At 43.2% G+C, this 18,204-nt stretch overlaps 1 protein-coding gene and 1 long non-coding RNA gene across 3 annotated transcripts; both read right to left on the bottom strand.

The window, feature by feature from the left end:
- Positions 1-11,023: 11,023 nt before the first annotated feature.
- Positions 11,024-12,193, bottom strand: LOC119131893. The gene is made up of 3 exons (XR_005099727.1): positions 11,519-12,193; positions 11,325-11,433; positions 11,024-11,232 (listed from the first exon to the last, which is right to left on the bottom strand). It is a non-coding gene; the product is annotated as an uncharacterized LOC119131893 (long non-coding RNA).
- Positions 12,194-12,450: 257 nt separating this feature from the next.
- Positions 12,451-15,934, bottom strand: nrarpa (NOTCH regulated ankyrin repeat protein a). Of its 2 annotated transcripts, none has more exons than XM_037266677.1 (2): positions 15,695-15,934; positions 12,451-15,565 (listed from the first exon to the last, which is right to left on the bottom strand). In XM_037266677.1, exon 2 carries the CDS (start codon positions 15,274-15,276, stop codon positions 14,938-14,940), a length of 339 nt encoding a protein of 112 aa, XP_037122572.1. In that variant the 5' UTR covers positions 15,277-15,565; positions 15,695-15,934; the 3' UTR covers positions 12,451-14,937. The 2 variants fall into 2 exon arrangements, with proteins under 2 accessions (XP_037122572.1, XP_037122571.1); XM_037266676.1 differs by having other exon boundaries at positions 12,451-15,561; positions 15,695-15,932.
- Positions 15,935-18,204: the final 2,270 nt, after the last annotated feature.

Genomic DNA, 18,204 nt, shown 5'->3' on the forward strand with positions numbered 1-18,204 from the left:
TCAAGTGTACCTAATAACAGGCCACTTTATTAGGGAAATATCATGGTCAAAGGTCACAGGTGTCAAGCTCGAGTCTTCGGGCCACGTTCCAATATGTTTTCCAAGTGACCCTCGTTAAGCGCACCTGCGTGAAAAGTTTTTGGTCACTTTCACGTTCCGCAGGAGCTAAAACTTTTCACGCAGGTGCACTTAACGAGGGAACCACACGGACACTCCATTAGGTACACCGCCATTTTCAAGTGTACCTAATAACAGGCCACTTTATTAGGGAAATATCATGGTCAAAGGTCACAGGTGTCAAGCTCTAGTCTTCGGGGCCGCGTTCCAATATGTTTTCCAAGTGACCCTCGTTAAGCGCACCTGCGTGAAAAGTTTTTGGTCACTTTCACGTTCCGCAGGAGCTAAAACTTTTCACGCAGGTGCACTTAACGAGGGAACCACACGGACACTCCATTAGGTACACCGCCATTTTCAAGTGTACCTAATAACAGGCCACTTTATTAGGGAAAAATCATGGTCAAAGCTTAACTGAAAGTGAAAAGTGCCACACCCGCCCTCACCCCCACTTTCTGATTGGCTGTTTGATCTGTGACGTCATTCGGACACTCTATTAGGTACACCGCCATTTTTAGGTTCGTTCGCGAAGATTCACGAGTGAGTGACAGACAGCGTTGCTGCTATGCCAGCCGACATACGTTATGCCGACATTGATGTTTTAATTTTGTATTTGTTGGATTGTAGTTGATGGTGTTATGATACTGAATGTGTTTGTGTTTGAATAAAAGGTTGAAAAAAAACCCCAGTTATGCCGACATTTGTTATTTTGCGGAACACCAACTCCTATAACATAAAACACATATTGTCATATAAAGCAGTTAATCAAATGTCTGATTTTTATGGTTTAATTGGCGAATATAAAAACAAGGAATAAAACACCAGACAAGTTTTAACATAAATGTTTATTTAAAAGAAATAATATTAAAAGTACATCTCAAACCAGCAATCTAATGTGAAATTGCAGTAGATATCTTGGATAACAATATTTAGGCGTATATATGCATACACGTTATTTAAAAACTACTATAAGTGTTATAAAATCAAGTTGTTGCATAACGGCGCATCCCTTCATGCAATAAAGTTAGCCGTTAGCTTGGAGAAAACGTGCATAAAAGAAGTGGTCTTTCAGTGAGTGGTTCTTTCTATGGTAAATCGTAAATCTACATTCTGGCTTACATAGTTCATGCCAGGAGACGCAACACGTTCACTGACTGATCCGTTGATGCACGGGAAGGAAGGCAGTTCACCCATTAACTCGTTCGCGAAAGGGAAAGTCAGGATTCGTTCCCTCACTGATCTGTTCTCGCGATGAACTGGAAATGCAAATCACTCACTGACTCGTTCACTCACAGAACCGTTCAGTTGGTGAACGGCAAATGCAATTCATGACTCGTTCGTGAACGGGAAGTTACGTCATTTTCTTCTTCGTTTTGTTTTACGGCGAGGTGGCACCAGCTTCAATACGCATTACCGACACCTACTGGTTGAAGTCATATGAACTGAAAAAACAACCAATCACTTTAGGAAGTGATTCGTTCACTGAAAAAAATCGATCTTTTGAATGAATCGTTTACTCACGAGCCAACACAGACTTAAAATACTGGCCAAAGAAGTTGTCTCTGTACCCAAACACAACATTTGCTCACTTACATATTGGAGATTCCTTTCAGCACATACTACTTGGCTAGATTTTTGATTTTGGGGTGGAGGCTGTTTCTGTTTGACAATAAATCCTTCCAGTGCCATTGTAGGCTTTTAAATGACTAGCAAGTGTTTCTGGTTATTTAAGACTGATTTGATGCTGAATTAAATTATCGTCTCTTTCCTGCGTGTTTTTTTTAAAACGATTTCCTTGTCAGCTATAATGATGTGCCGTCTTGTTTTTTAACCCTTAACATTACAATTTAACAGAAAACTTCAAACCATCAACTGACCAAAACCCAATACTGCTCGACTATAGAGGATTTGTGCCCTCTGCTGGAGCCATGTTGTACTGCACCCATCCCACTTAGTTCGTTTTGACCCACTGAACGAGCTGTCAAGGAAGCGCATTGTCAACGGGATGGATCTGCCAAAACAATATCTAATCTTTTGCAGTTCATCCTCGAAGTTATCAAGAATTATGGAGCAGCCCCAAGTCAGATACTGGGACAATCAAAAGACAAACCTCTTCCGGCTTGCGTTGCAATTTCTCTGCATTCCAGTGCTTTTGCGGAGTCTGGATTGCCATGTCATCGGTCGAACACCTATAGAAAATTATATTACGCAACCATGCACCCACGGCTGGTTAAATTGGTTAGAGCGTGGTATTAATAACGCCAAGGTCGCGGGTTCAATCCCCGTACTCCAGCCTCATCTGTGCCGTGTGAGGAGAAATTGTGTCCAAAAAGCGCAACAGGTTATTTCAAAACATTGAGAAAAGTTATTGTTTTAAAACCCGTTTCAGCCTATAGTCTGCATGTAATTTTACAAATTTAAAAATTTGTAAAAAAAACAAACATCCTCTTTCACAACACATTCATTAGATTTTCATGTTATGATACATGTTCACATTATTGATTGACTGTAACTAATAAATAAAATATGTTTTCAATTGAAATGAATATGTGAAATAATACAATATAAAACATAATTACTTAGATTAATTAATGTATATACGAGGTCATCAAATCAGTGTCGAGTCTCTCAACTAGGTTGCCTGTAGTATGTTTAATGTCCAGCAGGTGTCAGCACTCAGTGACACAGTATCGACAGTATCAATACAGTTTGGCCATGTGTCGAAACGATACACGACGCCTCATGGACCCATCACTATGATGATCCTATATTGTGGAAATACACACATATATAAACAGTAAATAAAGAGCTTGAAAATGCTTACTTTACCCACTCAACACAACTGGAGGGGTTGTCGCTGTACGGTAAGCGCGAAAGCTCAATTTAAATGGAAACAAAAGCGCGTGTTTTACAATTTGCATAAAAGTGTAAATGACTCAACATCAACAGCAACAACCCATATCGTGGGAAGTATTTGTATACATAGTTTGTTTTAAAAATATACCACTGATTGTTAAAAGGCATCACTTTAGGATTTGTACCCTGAAACGGGTGGCCTTTGTTGAACCCTGATCTAATATTGAAGGCTTGCAAAGTAGGGTTTCAAAGTAGGGTAAGGGTTTCAAACTATGGTTTCAAACTAGGGTTAGGGTTTCAAAGTAGGGTTTCATACTAGAGTTAGGGTTTCAAAGTAGGGTTTAAAGACAGGGTTAGGGCATCAAAGTAGGGTTTCATACTAGAGTTAGGGTTTCAAACTAGGGTTTAAAGCTAGGGTTAGGGTTTCAAAGTAGGGTTAGGGTTTCAAAGTAGGGTTTTATACTAGAGTTAGGGTTTCAAAGTAGGGTTTAAAGCTAGGGTTAGGGTTTCAAAGTAGGGTTTAAAGCTAGGGTTAGGGTTTCAAAGTAGGGTTTCATACTAGAGTTAGGGTTTCAAACTAGGGTTTCAAACTAGGGTTAGGGTTTCAAAGTAGGGTTTCATACTAGAGTTGGGGTTTCAAAGTAGGGTTTAAAGCTAGGGTTAGGGTTCAACGTAGGGTTTTATACTCGAGTTAGGGTTTCAAACTAGGGTTTAAATCTAGGGTTAGGGTTTCAAAGTAGGGTTTCATACTAGAGATAGGGTTTCAAAGTAGAGTTTAAAGCTAGGGTTAGGGTTTCAAACATGGGTTTAAACTTAGGGTTAGGGTTTCAAACTATGGTTTCAAACTAGGGTTAGGGTTTCAAAGTAGGGTTTTATACTAGAGTTAGGGTTTCAAAGTAGGGTTTAAAGATAGGGTTAAGGCTTCAAAGTAAGGTTTCATACTAGAGATAGGGTTTCAAAGTAGGGTTTAAAGCTAGGGTTAGGGTTTCAAACATGGGTTTAAACTTAGGGTTAGGGTTTCAAACTATGGTTTCAAACTAGGGTTAGGGTTTCAAAGTAGGGTTTTATACTAGAGATAGGGTTTCAAAGTAGGGTTTAAAGCTAGGGCTAGGGTTTCAAACATGGGTTTAAACTTAGGGTTAGGGTTTCAAACTATGGTTTCAAACTAGGGTTAGGGTTTCAAAGTAGGGTTTTATACTAGAGTTAGGGTTTCAAAGTAGGGTTTAAAGCTAGGGTTAGGGTTTCAAAGTAGGGTTTCATACTAGAGTTAGGGTTTCAAACTAGGGTTTAAATCTAGGGTTAGGGTTTCAAAGTAGGGTTTCATACTAGAGATAGGGTTTCAAAGTAGGGTTTAAAGCTAGGGTTAGGGTTTCAAACATGGGTTTTATACTAGAGTTAGGGTTTCAAAGTAGGGTTTAAAGATAGGGTTAAGGCTTCAAAGTAGGGTTTCATACTAGAGATGGGGTTTCAAAGTAGGGTTTAAAGCTAGGGCTAGGGTTTCAAACATGGGTTTAAACTTAGGGTTAGGGTTTCAAACTATGGTTTCAAACTAGGGTTAGGGTTTCAAAGTAGGGTTTTATACTAGAGTTAGGGTTTCAAAGTAGGGTTTAAAGCTAGGGTTAGGGTTTCAAAGTAGGGTTTCATACTAGAGTTAGGGTTTCAAACTAGGGTTTAAATCTAGGGTTAGGGTTTCAAAGTAGGGTTTCATACTAGAGATAGGGTTTCAAAGTAGGGTTTAAAGCTAGGGTTAGGGTTTCAAACATGGGTTTTATACTAGAGTTAGGGTTTCAAAGTAGGGTTTAAAGATAGGGTTAAGGCTTCAAAGTAGGGTTTCATACTAGAGATGGGGTTTCAAAGTAGGGTTAAGCTAGGGTTAGGGTTTCAAACATGGGTTTAAACTTAGGGTTAGGGTTTCAAACTATGGTTTCAAACTAGGGTTAGGGTTTCAAAGTAGGGTTTTATACTAGAGTTAGGGTTTCAAAGTAGGGTTTAAAGATAGGGTTAAGGCTTCAAAGTAGGGTTTCATACTAGAGATAGGGTTTCAAAGTAGGGTTTAAAGCTAGGGTTAGGGTTTCAAACATGGGTTTAAACTTAGGGTTAGGGTTTCAAACTATGGTTTCAAACTAGGGTTAGGGTTTCAAAGTAGGGTTTAAAGCTAGGGTTAGGGTTTCAAAGTAGGGTTTCATACTAGAGTTAGGGTTTCAAACTAGGGTTTAAATCTAGGGTTAGGGTTTCAAAGTAGGGTTTCATACTAGAGATAGGGTTTCAAAGTAGGGTTTAAAGCTAGGGTTAGGGTTTCAAACATGGGTTTAAACTTAGGGTTAGGGTTTCAAACTATGGTTTCAAACTAGGGTTAGGGTTTCAAAGTAGGGTTTTATACTAGAGTTAGGGTTTCAAAGTAGGGTTTAAAGATAGCAAAGCAAAATTAAAATTTTTTTGCAATGTCTTTTTGTTCATTTCTTTTGTTAATAAAGTGTTTTTCTAAAAAAAAAAAGAAATTCTCTCTGAAGGAGCCAGACTTCCTGCTCTTAGTTCCCAGAGTTCCCGGCTTGTGCTGGTAGAATGCTGGGAATATCCGGACAGGAAGGGGAAGTGACATCACAGCGCTGACCTTCCGCACCGGCCCGTATCACCTGGCGCTGCCTCAACCGCTACTATGGCAAATGCACACACATACTTGCACACACTCACACACACACACACACACACACACTGGAGGAGGGAGAGTGACAGCTTATTGTGTGGAAGTTCCCACGGAGAGTGACGGGAAGTGATGTCTGTAATTGGTTGGATGGAAACTTTTCAGTAGCTTCGAGCTGGATAACTACAAAACACAATACAACTCTTGTCATATATAGAATTTAGTGCTAACATCAAATAATCCTAACAAATAATTGGGTGGTACGATATGAGAGATAATAATGTTTTCATAAGGGTAGCTTTATTGTAAAGCGGTCTTATTCCATAATACGTTCAAAACAGATGGGCACTAACACATGTCAAGTGGGGGGGGGAATGTGGGCGGAGGGTCACAGAGTGTTGGTAAGCTCCCGAAGGTTGCATATTTGAGCAGTGGACATGGTAGTGAGATGAGGGAGATGATGCTGCATGATGATGAAGGCCTAAGGGAGGAAGGGGAGGGTGTGAGGAGGACATGTCATTATACAGGATGACAAAAGAAGAGGAGATCCTCTGGTCAGCTGCTGCTGCAGTCTATTGTTATGGCAGCAAGCCTCTCTCTCCCCCTTGCACTTTCTTTGCTTCAAGTTCATCACAAAGACACACACATGCACACACACACACACACACAAGTGAGACCACTCGGGCAACTTCTAAAGCACACCACATGGACAAGTATTGGGGCAGCTGGCCGTGACATAAACAGGAAGTGAAAGGGGAAGAAAAGCTGAAGTTCCTTCCGAAAGATATATGATGACCTATATGACAAGCCGAGTCATCAGTCCTTCCATTGTCAATATATGAATAAAAGGACTTTCTAATGTGTATGAGGTCCAGCCAGAGTCTATAAATCCAAAACTAATATAATGTCAAGGACAGACATCAGAAGCAAAATCAGACATTTGAAGTTTTGTATCAATGGCTATAAACGATTACTCAGTTATTAGGTGTCGATTAATTTGATCAATTCATCGATTAATTTGGACGCCTTGAAATGTGTTTGGTTGAGGTCAACCTGTACAATCTGCAAATTTGCTAACCTGATCTAAAACAAAAACGGCAAAAAAATAAACTTCAGTGTAAATACAGCAGCTGAATAACAAATAGCTCTTGGATCAAATCAACTTTAGTGTGTGATTTAATGATGTCTCAGCCAAGAAGTGTCAGCGAAAGCCGAGTGCTTTTAATTAGTCCTTTTTTTGCACTCACAGAAAAGTTGCATCGCTTGTGCCGCTTTGAGAAAAGGAGGTGACAAACAGAAGCAGCTAATGAATGAACCTCCTTTCTCCCCTTTGTGCGCACGCCGTGTAAATATGCGACTCACGTACGTGTTAAACATGCTGAACTCAGCACTATCGTTGCGTCTCCTTAAGACGATGTGTACTATTTGGCAACAATGAAGTCAAAAAAACAACAACGGCAGAAATTGACAAATAATACCTTGTATTATCTTCCAGCACAAAAAAAACGGGCATGAGTTTGTAATCTAACCAAACCACACACCCACACTGACCACAAAGTGACACAAGCAGACACAAGGGAGGTCCCGGCACATTCCTTTCCCCAGGTGGCAGAACGGATCAATGGCCTAATGGGCTGCACACCAATGGCTGATTATCATTGACCACCCTGCCACCCCGCCAACAAGCGTGAGGGAGTCTAACGCCTTGCCAGACTATTGTGTGACTTTGTCTGTGCGTGTCATGCGGAGCTGATTAACTGCTGGAGCACAGAACCAAACCAGGCTTGGAGACACTGACAGTATGTGTTGTATTGATTTTTGACACAAAGACTTCTCAAGAGTGCAGGGATGGACTAGCTTTACATTGCTGCACCACTGAGATCAATTTCTGACCAGGAGTCAAACCCGAACCAGAACCACTTGACCACCAGGTATTAGCAACAAGGTACGATATGATAAAAAAAAAAAAGCAGAATCAAAATCTCCGCTTTACAAACATCACATTGAGCAGGCGCTCCTTCATCCCCCAACACTGCACCGTCCGTCCATGTGTGTGTGTGTGTGTGTGTGTAAGGCTACTGGTGGGAGTACAATGGGCTGTAAGGGGGCTGGCTGAATAGCACCATTGAGTGTGCTCAGCCAAACAGAAAAGCATCTTCCATCTCACTTCAAACCCCACAGTTTCATTCTGTACAAGCAAGCCTTTATTCTCTGTAATTACTCCCTGACACACATGCGCGCGCAAACACACACACATACAGTATACATTGCATAGATTGGGATTTAATACGTGCAGCGATGCGAAATGTTTTATGATGGTGATATTTTGAGGCAAAACAGAGGTGGCTGCAGTAAGCGGATGAATTTGAGCATTTTCACATAAAGGAGAATCGCGCAACAGATGTGCATCATGGTGTTAACAACCTAATTCACGGTAAGCCCCCTTTTGGACAAGAGGTATTATGGTAAGCAGGTTGCCAGACGACATGGCATCACCGGCAGGTTTGTCATCATCACACTGGGGCATTTCAAATCGTTAGCCTACATCCAGATCCATTGTGCTAACTCACACACTGAATCATTGTGTTACTGTGTAATCCATATGGAGGGTCATGGGTGCAGCTCATCGTGCGACATGTGTGCACGTTCAGGTGTGCAGCAGCGTGTCAATTAACAAATGAATTGTATCAAACAAGAATTCAAGCACAAATAATCTAATCAATTGAATTGAGATAATCCGGGCATATTGATTCATTAGCATGATAGCTAACTATGAATTATAATAGTAGCCTATTAGACCAAGTGCTAATGTCATCTTGAGTCGATTGCTTCTACATAATATTTGTTAACCCACAACCCAAAACCACAAGAATAGCCTACTAAAATACACAATTCTAAATGTGAAAATTGTACAAAAAACATACACATACACAGTCCAGCTGGGCCAGGTCATGACACGAGTGGCCCCATCCAGAGTGTGTACTTGTAGGTCAAATTAAAAGTGCCCTCTCACATCAGATGGCAGGTTTTTTTACGCTGTGTGTCTATCTACCTGTTTGGCTATGACCCCCAAATCTACACCCCCCTACCCAGTTCTTGCTTGCAGCGGGTCTGTGTGCTGGAATGGCATGACATGCAAAGACAAAGGGAGCAAGCGGCAGGAGGTGTACATGTATGTATGTGTGTGTGTGTGTGTGGGTGCATGTCAGGGTTGGGGGTGAGAGGGGTTGGAGTTCCATATGGGCAACCCCCCCCCTCCTTTCCCTAACAAACAGGCAGATGTCAAATGGAACATGGCTCCCCCAATGGGGCACAGGGTCACACTACAGAGGCTAAATAACAGAAGAGGAGAGAGTGAGCGAGGGATGCCTTCCTGCCAACAACGCCAGCTCTAACTACCCCTCCCTCTTTAAAGCCCACTAAAAGAGATGTACAAACATGACTGACACAATGCAACATACCAACACACACCACATGTCATGATCAAAAGTTGAGTATAAAAACTTTTTACAGTACAGTCACATTTTACTTTGTTATATTATTTTGCCTATGATTATCACTGCATTAATGTAATAAAAATAATATTTGTTTTTTATATAGTGGAGGAGCAAAATTTGCATGGGTGCCTGAATCCACAGTTTGGTTCATATCTTTGTTTTGCGGTCAGGATGGGTAGTGAATTGTTGCACTATTTGTCTATGCAACTGAACTCAAGGACAGGTGTGTGCGTGTGTAGGTATGGGGCACAGACCAAAACAAAGCTTGCACACACACACACTTATACACACACACGCATGCACTCGCACACGCACGCGTTGAATGGCTGCGCCCGCGGGGTAGGAGTAGGGTTACTTCACATACTGCACTTACAGCTGCCTTTACCACTGGGGTATAAAATGGATTTGAATGAGAAAGAGGTGGAACAGAGGAGGCCATGGGGAGGGTGAAGGTGCGGGGGGTGTTGTGGGGGGCTCCCTTTGTGTAACAGGAGGTCTGCTGCTGCTCTGGCATGACTATGGAGATGGAGGGAGCAGGGTCACCCCCCCATCTCCCCCTTTTGCTATAGGCTGGCTACTCTGAACCCCTCCTCATCCGCCCTCCAGCCGGGGCCTTCCTCCCTATTAGCATAGCAGCTGCCTGATGCAAGCTTGCAGGGTGGGGACGGGCCAGGTTGCTGTGTGCATATGTGTGTGAGGAGGGTGGGGGCAGAGGGGGTCTTGGGTGTGGGGGGTGTCCAGTCAATGGCAGTCCGTCTGGCTGGTGAATAGCAGCTAAAGCAGGCCCCCACGAGCGAGACAATGGAGCTACCAGGGAGGGGGACGGGGTCGTGGTGCACCGGGAGGGGAGATGGGGTACGGGGCGGGTGTAAGAATGAGGCCGTGAATGGAGCGCCTTGTCACCAGCGCCGTGGAGAGGAGCGCAGAATGAAGTGCGAGAATGAAAGAGGAGTTCAAAAAGGAGCGTAGGGGCGAGGGAGAGACCGTCCTGACCACCTGTCTCTCTCTCTTTATGTCTTACACCCGAGCAGACTTTGGCCGGGGTGCCGGTAGTTGGGTGGGGGGCCCACAGACATGTTTTTGTTTGTGCACCATCAGCATGTTCATAGCGATGCACTGAGCATCATCAGCTCTGTGCTAAATATAACCTTACTGCAAGAATCTATCACTTGATGTTGTTGAATGTGAACAATTAACCCTCTAATGCTCAGGCTTTGCCACCTGTTGTCATGGTAACAAATGCCAAGCTCGCCATTGGCCTAAAAGCATTCGGAACCAATTAACTCCATTTTCCCAAATCGACTGTATTTAAAAATGGATTGCATTTCTTTTGCCCTTCAAAATTCTATAAAAACAAATCCTTTACAATATGTTACATACATGTCATTAAATCAATAGAGCTCTCATTAGATTGTGCAGCGTCAGCTAATAACCTGCTGGTGGAACTGAAGCTATGAGAAAGACATTCTTTGAGTTCCTCTTTGCGGTTTCCCGCTTTATTCTCACCCTAGTTCACAAACCGCACATATGCGCTGTCTTACTAACCGTCAGGGACTTTGAGGAAGTGGCGCGAAGGATCACGCAATCAAAGCCAACACTGAGGTTGAACAGTTGCCGTTAGAAAATGAGGAATTGATTGGTCATTTGCATGTTACACTTATCATGTGAGGCCTCTTTGAGCACTGCTATGAATATTTTATGAGAGGGGTCCCAACAATGACACTGAAGATTATCACACACTTGTTTGCAGCTGCTGCAAGAGCATCCATCTCCCGTGGCGAGACACTAGGGCCAGCAATGAATTTTTTTATCCAATCGAATTTCAATTTTGGGATAGGTACCAAAAACACAGCCCACCACCGTTTAGGTAACAGTCGAAAAACAGTTTAAGCCCTTTGCAGCGCTGAGCTCACTCCTGTCGATCTGTTTATTTACTTTCAGCTGGTTCTTCTCTCCCATGATGCTTTGCGTTGTCTGTCTGGCTCACGCAGGAGGCACATGAAGAAGCCATTACGAGGGGTGGGGGGGCGATAGGAACCAGCAGCCAGCAGCGGCAAGCAGCAGCCGTGGGAGGCCAGCCAAGTTGCTGCGTGAACAATGGGAGCTAAGCTCAACAAAAACATCCTGCACAAGTGAAAGAGAGAGAGAGAGAGCAGCAGAATGAGCCAGCGGCAGGCTGCCATGTCAAACACACCAACTTTCCTGCATTTGTGTACCTGAAGCGCAGAGAGATGCAGAAGGTGCAGGTTGAAGGTTCAGCTGCTGGTCAAAGAAGCTTTCAAATGTCTTGCACTGTCCCTTGAATGCTTTTTTTTTTAAGCCCTCCTGAATTTCAAATGACAATGAAGAGGTTAGCATGGTTCAAATCTAAGATCTGGCTTTCCCATGTGGATTTGTTAAATTTTCTTACCGTGGTTGTACTGTGGCTTCCTCCCGCATTGCACAAACATGCATGTTAGAGTCGACTCAAAATTGTCCTCAGGTGTGAATGGGCGGTTGGTTTATATTTGTCCTGCGACTGGTGGGCAACCAATGCAGGGTGTCACCCGCCTCACCCGCAATCTTAATGTGGACAAGCGATATACCGTAGAAAATGGATGGTTGAGGTTTTCTCGTAATAGTTCCTCTGAGATTTTATTTATTTTCAGAATTGCACGGCGGGCTGGATCAGATTCTGTGGTGGAGCGCAAATCTATCCTACCCTTATACTTACTGTAAACAATGTCAAACAGAAAGTTCCCAGGCCGCAAAGTTGAATCGGCGAGGACGTAACTTTTGTAGTTAACCGTCAGTCAACGCCCACTCAAGTTTTGCACCACTAACAGGTTCAACATGTAGACAAATGCTTTGTCATGTTGCCTTTTTTTTTTTCCCACGGCCTTCCTCGTGTCATGGAATTTTTCACATGATAGCTTACAGTACGGCAACCACCCTTAGTGATAAAAAATAATTATTTCAGAACAAGAAGCAAATAATAATGACTGGAAGGCTTAGTTAAGAGCAGAACCTTGATGGAGTGCACAAGGGGGTTTGGATGTGTGCGGGTAACATAAAACCATCTCTCCCAAAACACACGCAAGGGAGGGGAAGGCTGCTTTAAACGGAGCCTACCCACAATGCACCGGGCCCTTTTATGCCGGCGGTGAAAGGATGAGGCCAGATGAATGACAAAGGGAGAGAATGTCGATTTGGGCTGGACCTGCTTGGTTAGAAGACAGAAGAGCAAAAGGAGGGTGTGCGTGCATGCGTGCGTGTGTGGAGCTTCACCAACGTTCTATGGGAAATTCAGAATGCGAATGTACTTTTTGTACAAGCATGACAATAGAAAGATACACGGAAATCTGGAAGTTTCATGTTTTCTTTACTGGCTTGTACACAAACGTACAAAAATAATACAGCACTCATCTCCATGTGACATCACGTCATCATCACAGTGTTACAAACATTCAAAATAAAATTCAGAAAAAGGAAAATCAGCCGTTTCCTCTTGCTTGAAATTAAGCAAAAAAAAACAAAAAACTGAAATACAACTTGCGCCCCCCACAAAAAACAAACTTTTCTTCACAAAAAAAGAACAACACACTCATATCATGTACACCACTCCGGCAGCTGGCTCATTACGTCATAAATGTTATGACTCTGGTAAGCCTTACAACCACACAACCGTGCAATTTTTAATCATGTTACAATGATCTTACCATCAAATGTATTCCCCTTTCATAAAAAACAGGAAGACAGCACTTCAGAAAAGAAAGTGCCCCAATTTCATCATTAGCGTGTGTGTGTGTGTGTATATATATAGATATATATATATATCTATATATATACATACACACATACACACAAATAAACAACCGTACATACCTTTGCTTGAAAAACAGTTTCCACAAAGTAACATGCGCATTCATCACCTGGAGCATATATTTATACAATAGTATTTTGCTGTTTGATTTTTTTTTTTCTAATCAGAAAAAAATTCTTAAATGTTGGCACATAAAAAGCCAACCTCAACAGCAGTCATCAGTGCAATATTGAAACAAAAAAAAAAATAAAAACATCAAGTTTAAGACAAGCGATGCATATTTCATGTGTTGCCTGATACCAATCCAATCGCTTCAGTTTACTGGTGCGTGTGTGTTTTGTGTGTGTGTGCGGGCCTCATGAGAAGGCCTCAATTTTGGGCCTCATGAGAAGCATACACTTTCAAACACTCTTCCCATGAAGCTGCTGTGAAGCCTTTGAAAAGAAAAAAAATAATTATGACAAAATACAAGCAGCGTTGATTCAAATGTTAGGGTGCCACGGCTTTTTTTTTTTTTTTGTCTTTTATTAAATGCAGCAGGCAACTTTAAGGATTTTCTTTGTGAGTCCTGCAATTGCCACATGTTGTGAGTTCTGATGTGTTTGTTCAAAAAGTCAGTAGTAGTAACTCTTCCATCCAAAGCCAAGAGACTCTCAAGGCTCCGTGTATTTGTGCAATTCAAACTCCCTGCATTTAGAAGCCATTCCACTTGTTGTCTTGACTGGAAACAAAAAAACACCCCCCCAGACCCCTCCCAAAAAGGAGAGATTGCAGAAAGGCACACTGATGCTTAGCTTGTCTGAACTGGTTTGGTTGTAGTGTGAAACAAATAGTCCCAAATGAGGATGCAGGATATTTTTTTGGGGGGAGTGGAAGGGGGCAAAAACACACAACATACTGGCATAAGCACAACATGAAAATACTTTAAAAGTCGAGGTAGCTGGCAAAAGGCAACCAATCCTGATGGGAGGAATGGGAGGAATGGGAGGGGGCACGCACAGAGGAGATACCTCCACATGGGACAGTTTTCTTTTTTTTTAACTGAAGCAGCTTGAGTCACTCTCTAACATTTAAAGATTTTTTTCTCTTTTTTTTTTCAATCAAAATGTACCTTCATAAATATGACAAAAATACAAAACAGCCTGCTTTCACAGTGAGGATGTTAATAGAATACTGAAGTGTGTTTATAAAGTGATTCCAATTTTTCATTGATTTTTTTTTCTTCTTTAAAACAAAGCAGCTGTTTTTTTTTTCTTTCTTTCTTAAAAGTAACAACACAATGACCATTGGCAGATTGGCTTGAAAAAGTTGGACGCCAGCGTGGATGATGGCGAGTTGAATGTTTTGTATCTCTCTTCAAACAATGACAGAAACAAAGTAAAGCTATGGTGTACAGTACTTCACAACCACATTGAAGCCATTTGTTATATCAAGACGGTTAAACAAACAAACCAAACAAACAAACATAAAAGCATGTCAGATAGCCATAATGCCGCTCTTTGAGTTCAGTACAATAAAATATTTCTGCCTTTTCTTGCTTTGAGTGTCCTCCCTTTCAGATATTCCAGCATCAAGTGCCCTAATTCACTTTAAATAAGTTAAAATGGTTGGTTTATTGGACAATGATGAGCATTATTGAAGATGGAGGGGGGGGACAATGAGTGGAACGCACCATCTGTAGACACATTCAAGAAGAAAAAGCTTTTAGGACAGGGGTGGGCAACCTACGGCTTGCGGGCCATTCAGCGGCCAGCCAAGTGCGTTTGAAGATGATACAATTATGATCATGAATTTAGCACTGTGCCAAGAGGACTGATTGGAAAAATGTCCCCCACCCCTGCTTTAGTACCAACAAAATAAGTGTGTGTTATTAAAAGATTCAGATGCGGCCCAATTGATGTTTGGCACATGGAGTTTAGAGTTGTGTTGCTGCCATTACCTTTTTTTTCCTTCTTTTTCTTTCTTTTTTTTTACCTGACACACAGCAGAGAGAGGAGGAAGGAGAAAGGGAGGCTGGGAGCGAGCGATCACCGGGCCCCAGAGGAGTACTTGGCCTTGGTGATGAGGTATAGCACAATGTCCTGGTGACCCCCGAAGGCGGCGATGTGCAGGGCGCTCCAACCCTCCCGGTTGGCGAGCCGGATGTCCGCACCGAATTTGACCAGCAGCTTGACCAACTCCAGGTTGCCGTCGATGACGGACTGGTGCAGCGCCGTCTGACCCTCGGGTCCGAACGAGTTGACGTTGAATTCGCAGTTCGTCATGTTCTGCAGCAGCGAGTGCAGCTCCTTGGTGTTGCCCTTCTTCACCGCCTCCTGAAAGACCCTTTGCGGGGCTGAGCATGTGGACACGTCCGCCTGGCTCATGGCTGCGTCGGAGGACAAGGAGCAGGGAGGGGAAAGGGGGGGCGCCCAGTAATCCCGTCTAAAAAAGCTCTCGCGCTTGGCCACACTTGTTTGTATATCCCCAAAAAGGAGTGAAAACACGCAGATCCTCAAGGTAGTTGATCCCGTGTGTTGTGTGGAGCGGCGGTGTTGGCGTGGTGCTCTGTACAGTTTCCTAGCAGCGGCAGATGATGTTATATAGGGACACCTCGGACCACTCTCCTTCTTTGGTTCTCCCACGTCCACGTCGGCTGTTCATGCGAGAGTCTGCCTGAAAAAGCGGGACACACACGCGCGCACCAAAGTCCAAACTAGATCAGACACCAGACCGCATTCCACCACATCCAAACCCGTGCGCTATGCTTTTACGCACGGACACCTTTGGGTCTTTCGGACTTACCTGTGGGACGGACGGATTAAGAACGCCGAATAAAAGACAAAAAACAAACAAACAAACAAACAAACAAACAAAACAAAAACAACCCCCCCGAAAAAGGTTAAAAATCCACCAGCGTTTGGTCCGCTCTGTTGCGTCCTCGGTGCGCTCTGGCTGGCTGGTGGCTGCGCTCTGGGGGAATATTTTACGCGTCCTTTATTTGCATGACAATACAAGGGAGGAGGAGGGGGGGGGGGGGGGGGGGGGACAAATGTGGAGGAATGGGTGGAAACCCGGCGAGGTTATAGGCTGATGCCGGCTCTGGAAGAGGGGCGGCGGGAGAGAGAGGCGTGGTCTCTGCCCGAGCACCCCTCCAAATGTGCTGTCATTATCTATCTTTCTATCTACCTATGTCTATCCATCTATCATAATGTCTGATTAATTAGCCAAATGGGTACGGTCTCTATGATTATTTTTCCTGAAATCCCCAGGTCAATGTTAATGAGATTGGATCATGTCATCTATTCAAGAAAAATAATTGATATGTGCTTAGGTGCCGTTGTATTGTGACTTTACTATTTTCTACAAATTAAAAGTTCCAAGCAAACATGGAATTCCTTAACTATTTATTTGTTGTTACTATAAAATGAGTGCGGGTGGGTGTGTCGGGGGTGGGTGGGGGTCAAATGGCACTACAAACGCCCTCCAAACGCAACCCGGAAGTCTGTCCCCCCCCCTCATTTAGAACAACTGCCGCACAGGAGATTAGAGTCGGTTTCTTAAATCATAAACTGCGGATATATTGCAGTTGTTTTGAAATGACTAGACTGTGTGGGACTTGCCATAACAAAAGGGCCCGCTCTACTTCCTCTTTTTTTTTTTAGCGAGTGAAAAGAGGTGACGCTGTGCGCAGATTGACACGCCGCTCGGCCACCCCCACCACCGTGGGAACCGAGTGCTTGTGTGTGTGTGAGACTGACGCCTAGTGTGAGGTGGTGAGAGAATATTGTTGAAGTGTAACAAACGTATGGATGGAGGAAATGAGTGCAAACCGCACAAAGGTGTATGTGGGCCGTTTGCACCGTTTGTTTTTTGTTTCCCACACTCAACTACACATTTGGTGCACATTTGCGGCTGCAAGTTTCAACCGGATTTGCTTACTTGAAAAAAAAAAAAGAAAAGAAAACACCTCTAAAACATAGGCGTAAAGACTTTAAGCAGCACTAATGAGGGGAAAAAACAGGGTATGTTTAGGAGAAAAAGTTGCATATTTTCTAGATAAAACCAAAATTACTAGCCTAGTTGGAAATGATGTTAACTATTTTAAATTTTGGTGCCCATTCATCCAAAATAATTTTTTTTCCAGTCCGTCCCACAGGTATGAACTGAGTCAGGATTTATCAAAGCATGCCATGCTAAAATTAACATTAAAATGATCTTAGGTGCCAAACCTGAATGTGATTCATCAATGCATTTTTGTAGGTGCGTCTGCAGGTGTCGGTGAGCTTCCTTATTGTTTGTTCCCACAGCTGCAAAGGTTCAAAAGAATAGTTCTGACTCACTCCAATCACTGCGGTGAGAATTTAACTCAGATCTTTTTATGTCGTGTTCAGAAACAGATGTGTAGTCCTTGCCGCCGCCATCGCTGACCTGAAAGAGTGCACACGCATTGTACTTCAAACATGGAATGCGGCTCATGGTTTTTCTGTGTCAATGGGATTTCGATCTACATGTGTTTTGCTTATGTTTTTCTGTGTGTTTTTCCTCCCTCTCTCCTTGACTTGGTGAATGGAGGAGAACTTGCGGAAAATCAGGAACATCTGTCCACCATCAGAACTTTGGCTTTAGTGCGTCTGGACACTTGGAAAACATTTGCGCAGACCGCAGCGGCAAAATGTTTCGGCGTTTCTTCCGTTTAATTCTTAGGAATAATTCTCTGGGACGCAGCCAAAACCAGATAAACAATGCTTTGGGAAGTAACAAAAGAATGATTGGATGATTCAAACTGTTATTACCACATTATTGGGGCTACTAAATCATCCATGATGGAATGAACTGTTTGAACGCTCACGCAAGTCAGTTGCGGTTCTATTATTGGAGCCGTGTTGATAAACAAGGCGTGCATTTTCCAGCGTAAAGACAAAAGAGCCCGGAGTCGAGGTGACGCGTTGTAAACGCACGGGCCGGACGGAGCGAGGCAACTCGGCGCGCAAGGCCGAGCTTTGGCGCCGAGACGTGCGGGGAAAGACAGGAGGGGGGTCCCGGGAGAGGGTGGGGACGGTATGCAAAAATGAGGAGACAGGAAAACTTGCAGAGGAAATGCATGTAAAAGTGTCATGTAAAAATGTCAGTTGGAAAATAAAAAACCAACACCTCACATTGGTAACAGTGGAATTCTTGCTGAAAAGCCTGTATTAGGGTGTGTGTGTGTGTGTGTGTGTGTAGAGCAAGAGAGAGTGAGAGAAAGAGGTGACGTGGTACTGCGGAGGGAGGGGCCTTCTACATCCAATTCATTCCGGACACCACGTGTCCTC

This window comes from Syngnathus acus, chromosome 12, assembly GCF_901709675.1.
Source record: "Syngnathus acus chromosome 12, fSynAcu1.2, whole genome shotgun sequence".
Lineage (NCBI taxonomy): Eukaryota > Metazoa > Chordata > Actinopteri > Syngnathiformes > Syngnathidae > Syngnathus > Syngnathus acus.

What these genes read in the sequence shown, in the direction of transcription:
- nrarpa (XM_037266677.1), bottom strand. Translation starts at nt 15,276, where the DNA reads ATGAGCCAGGCGGACGTGTCCACATGCTCAGCCCCGCAAAGGGTCTTT.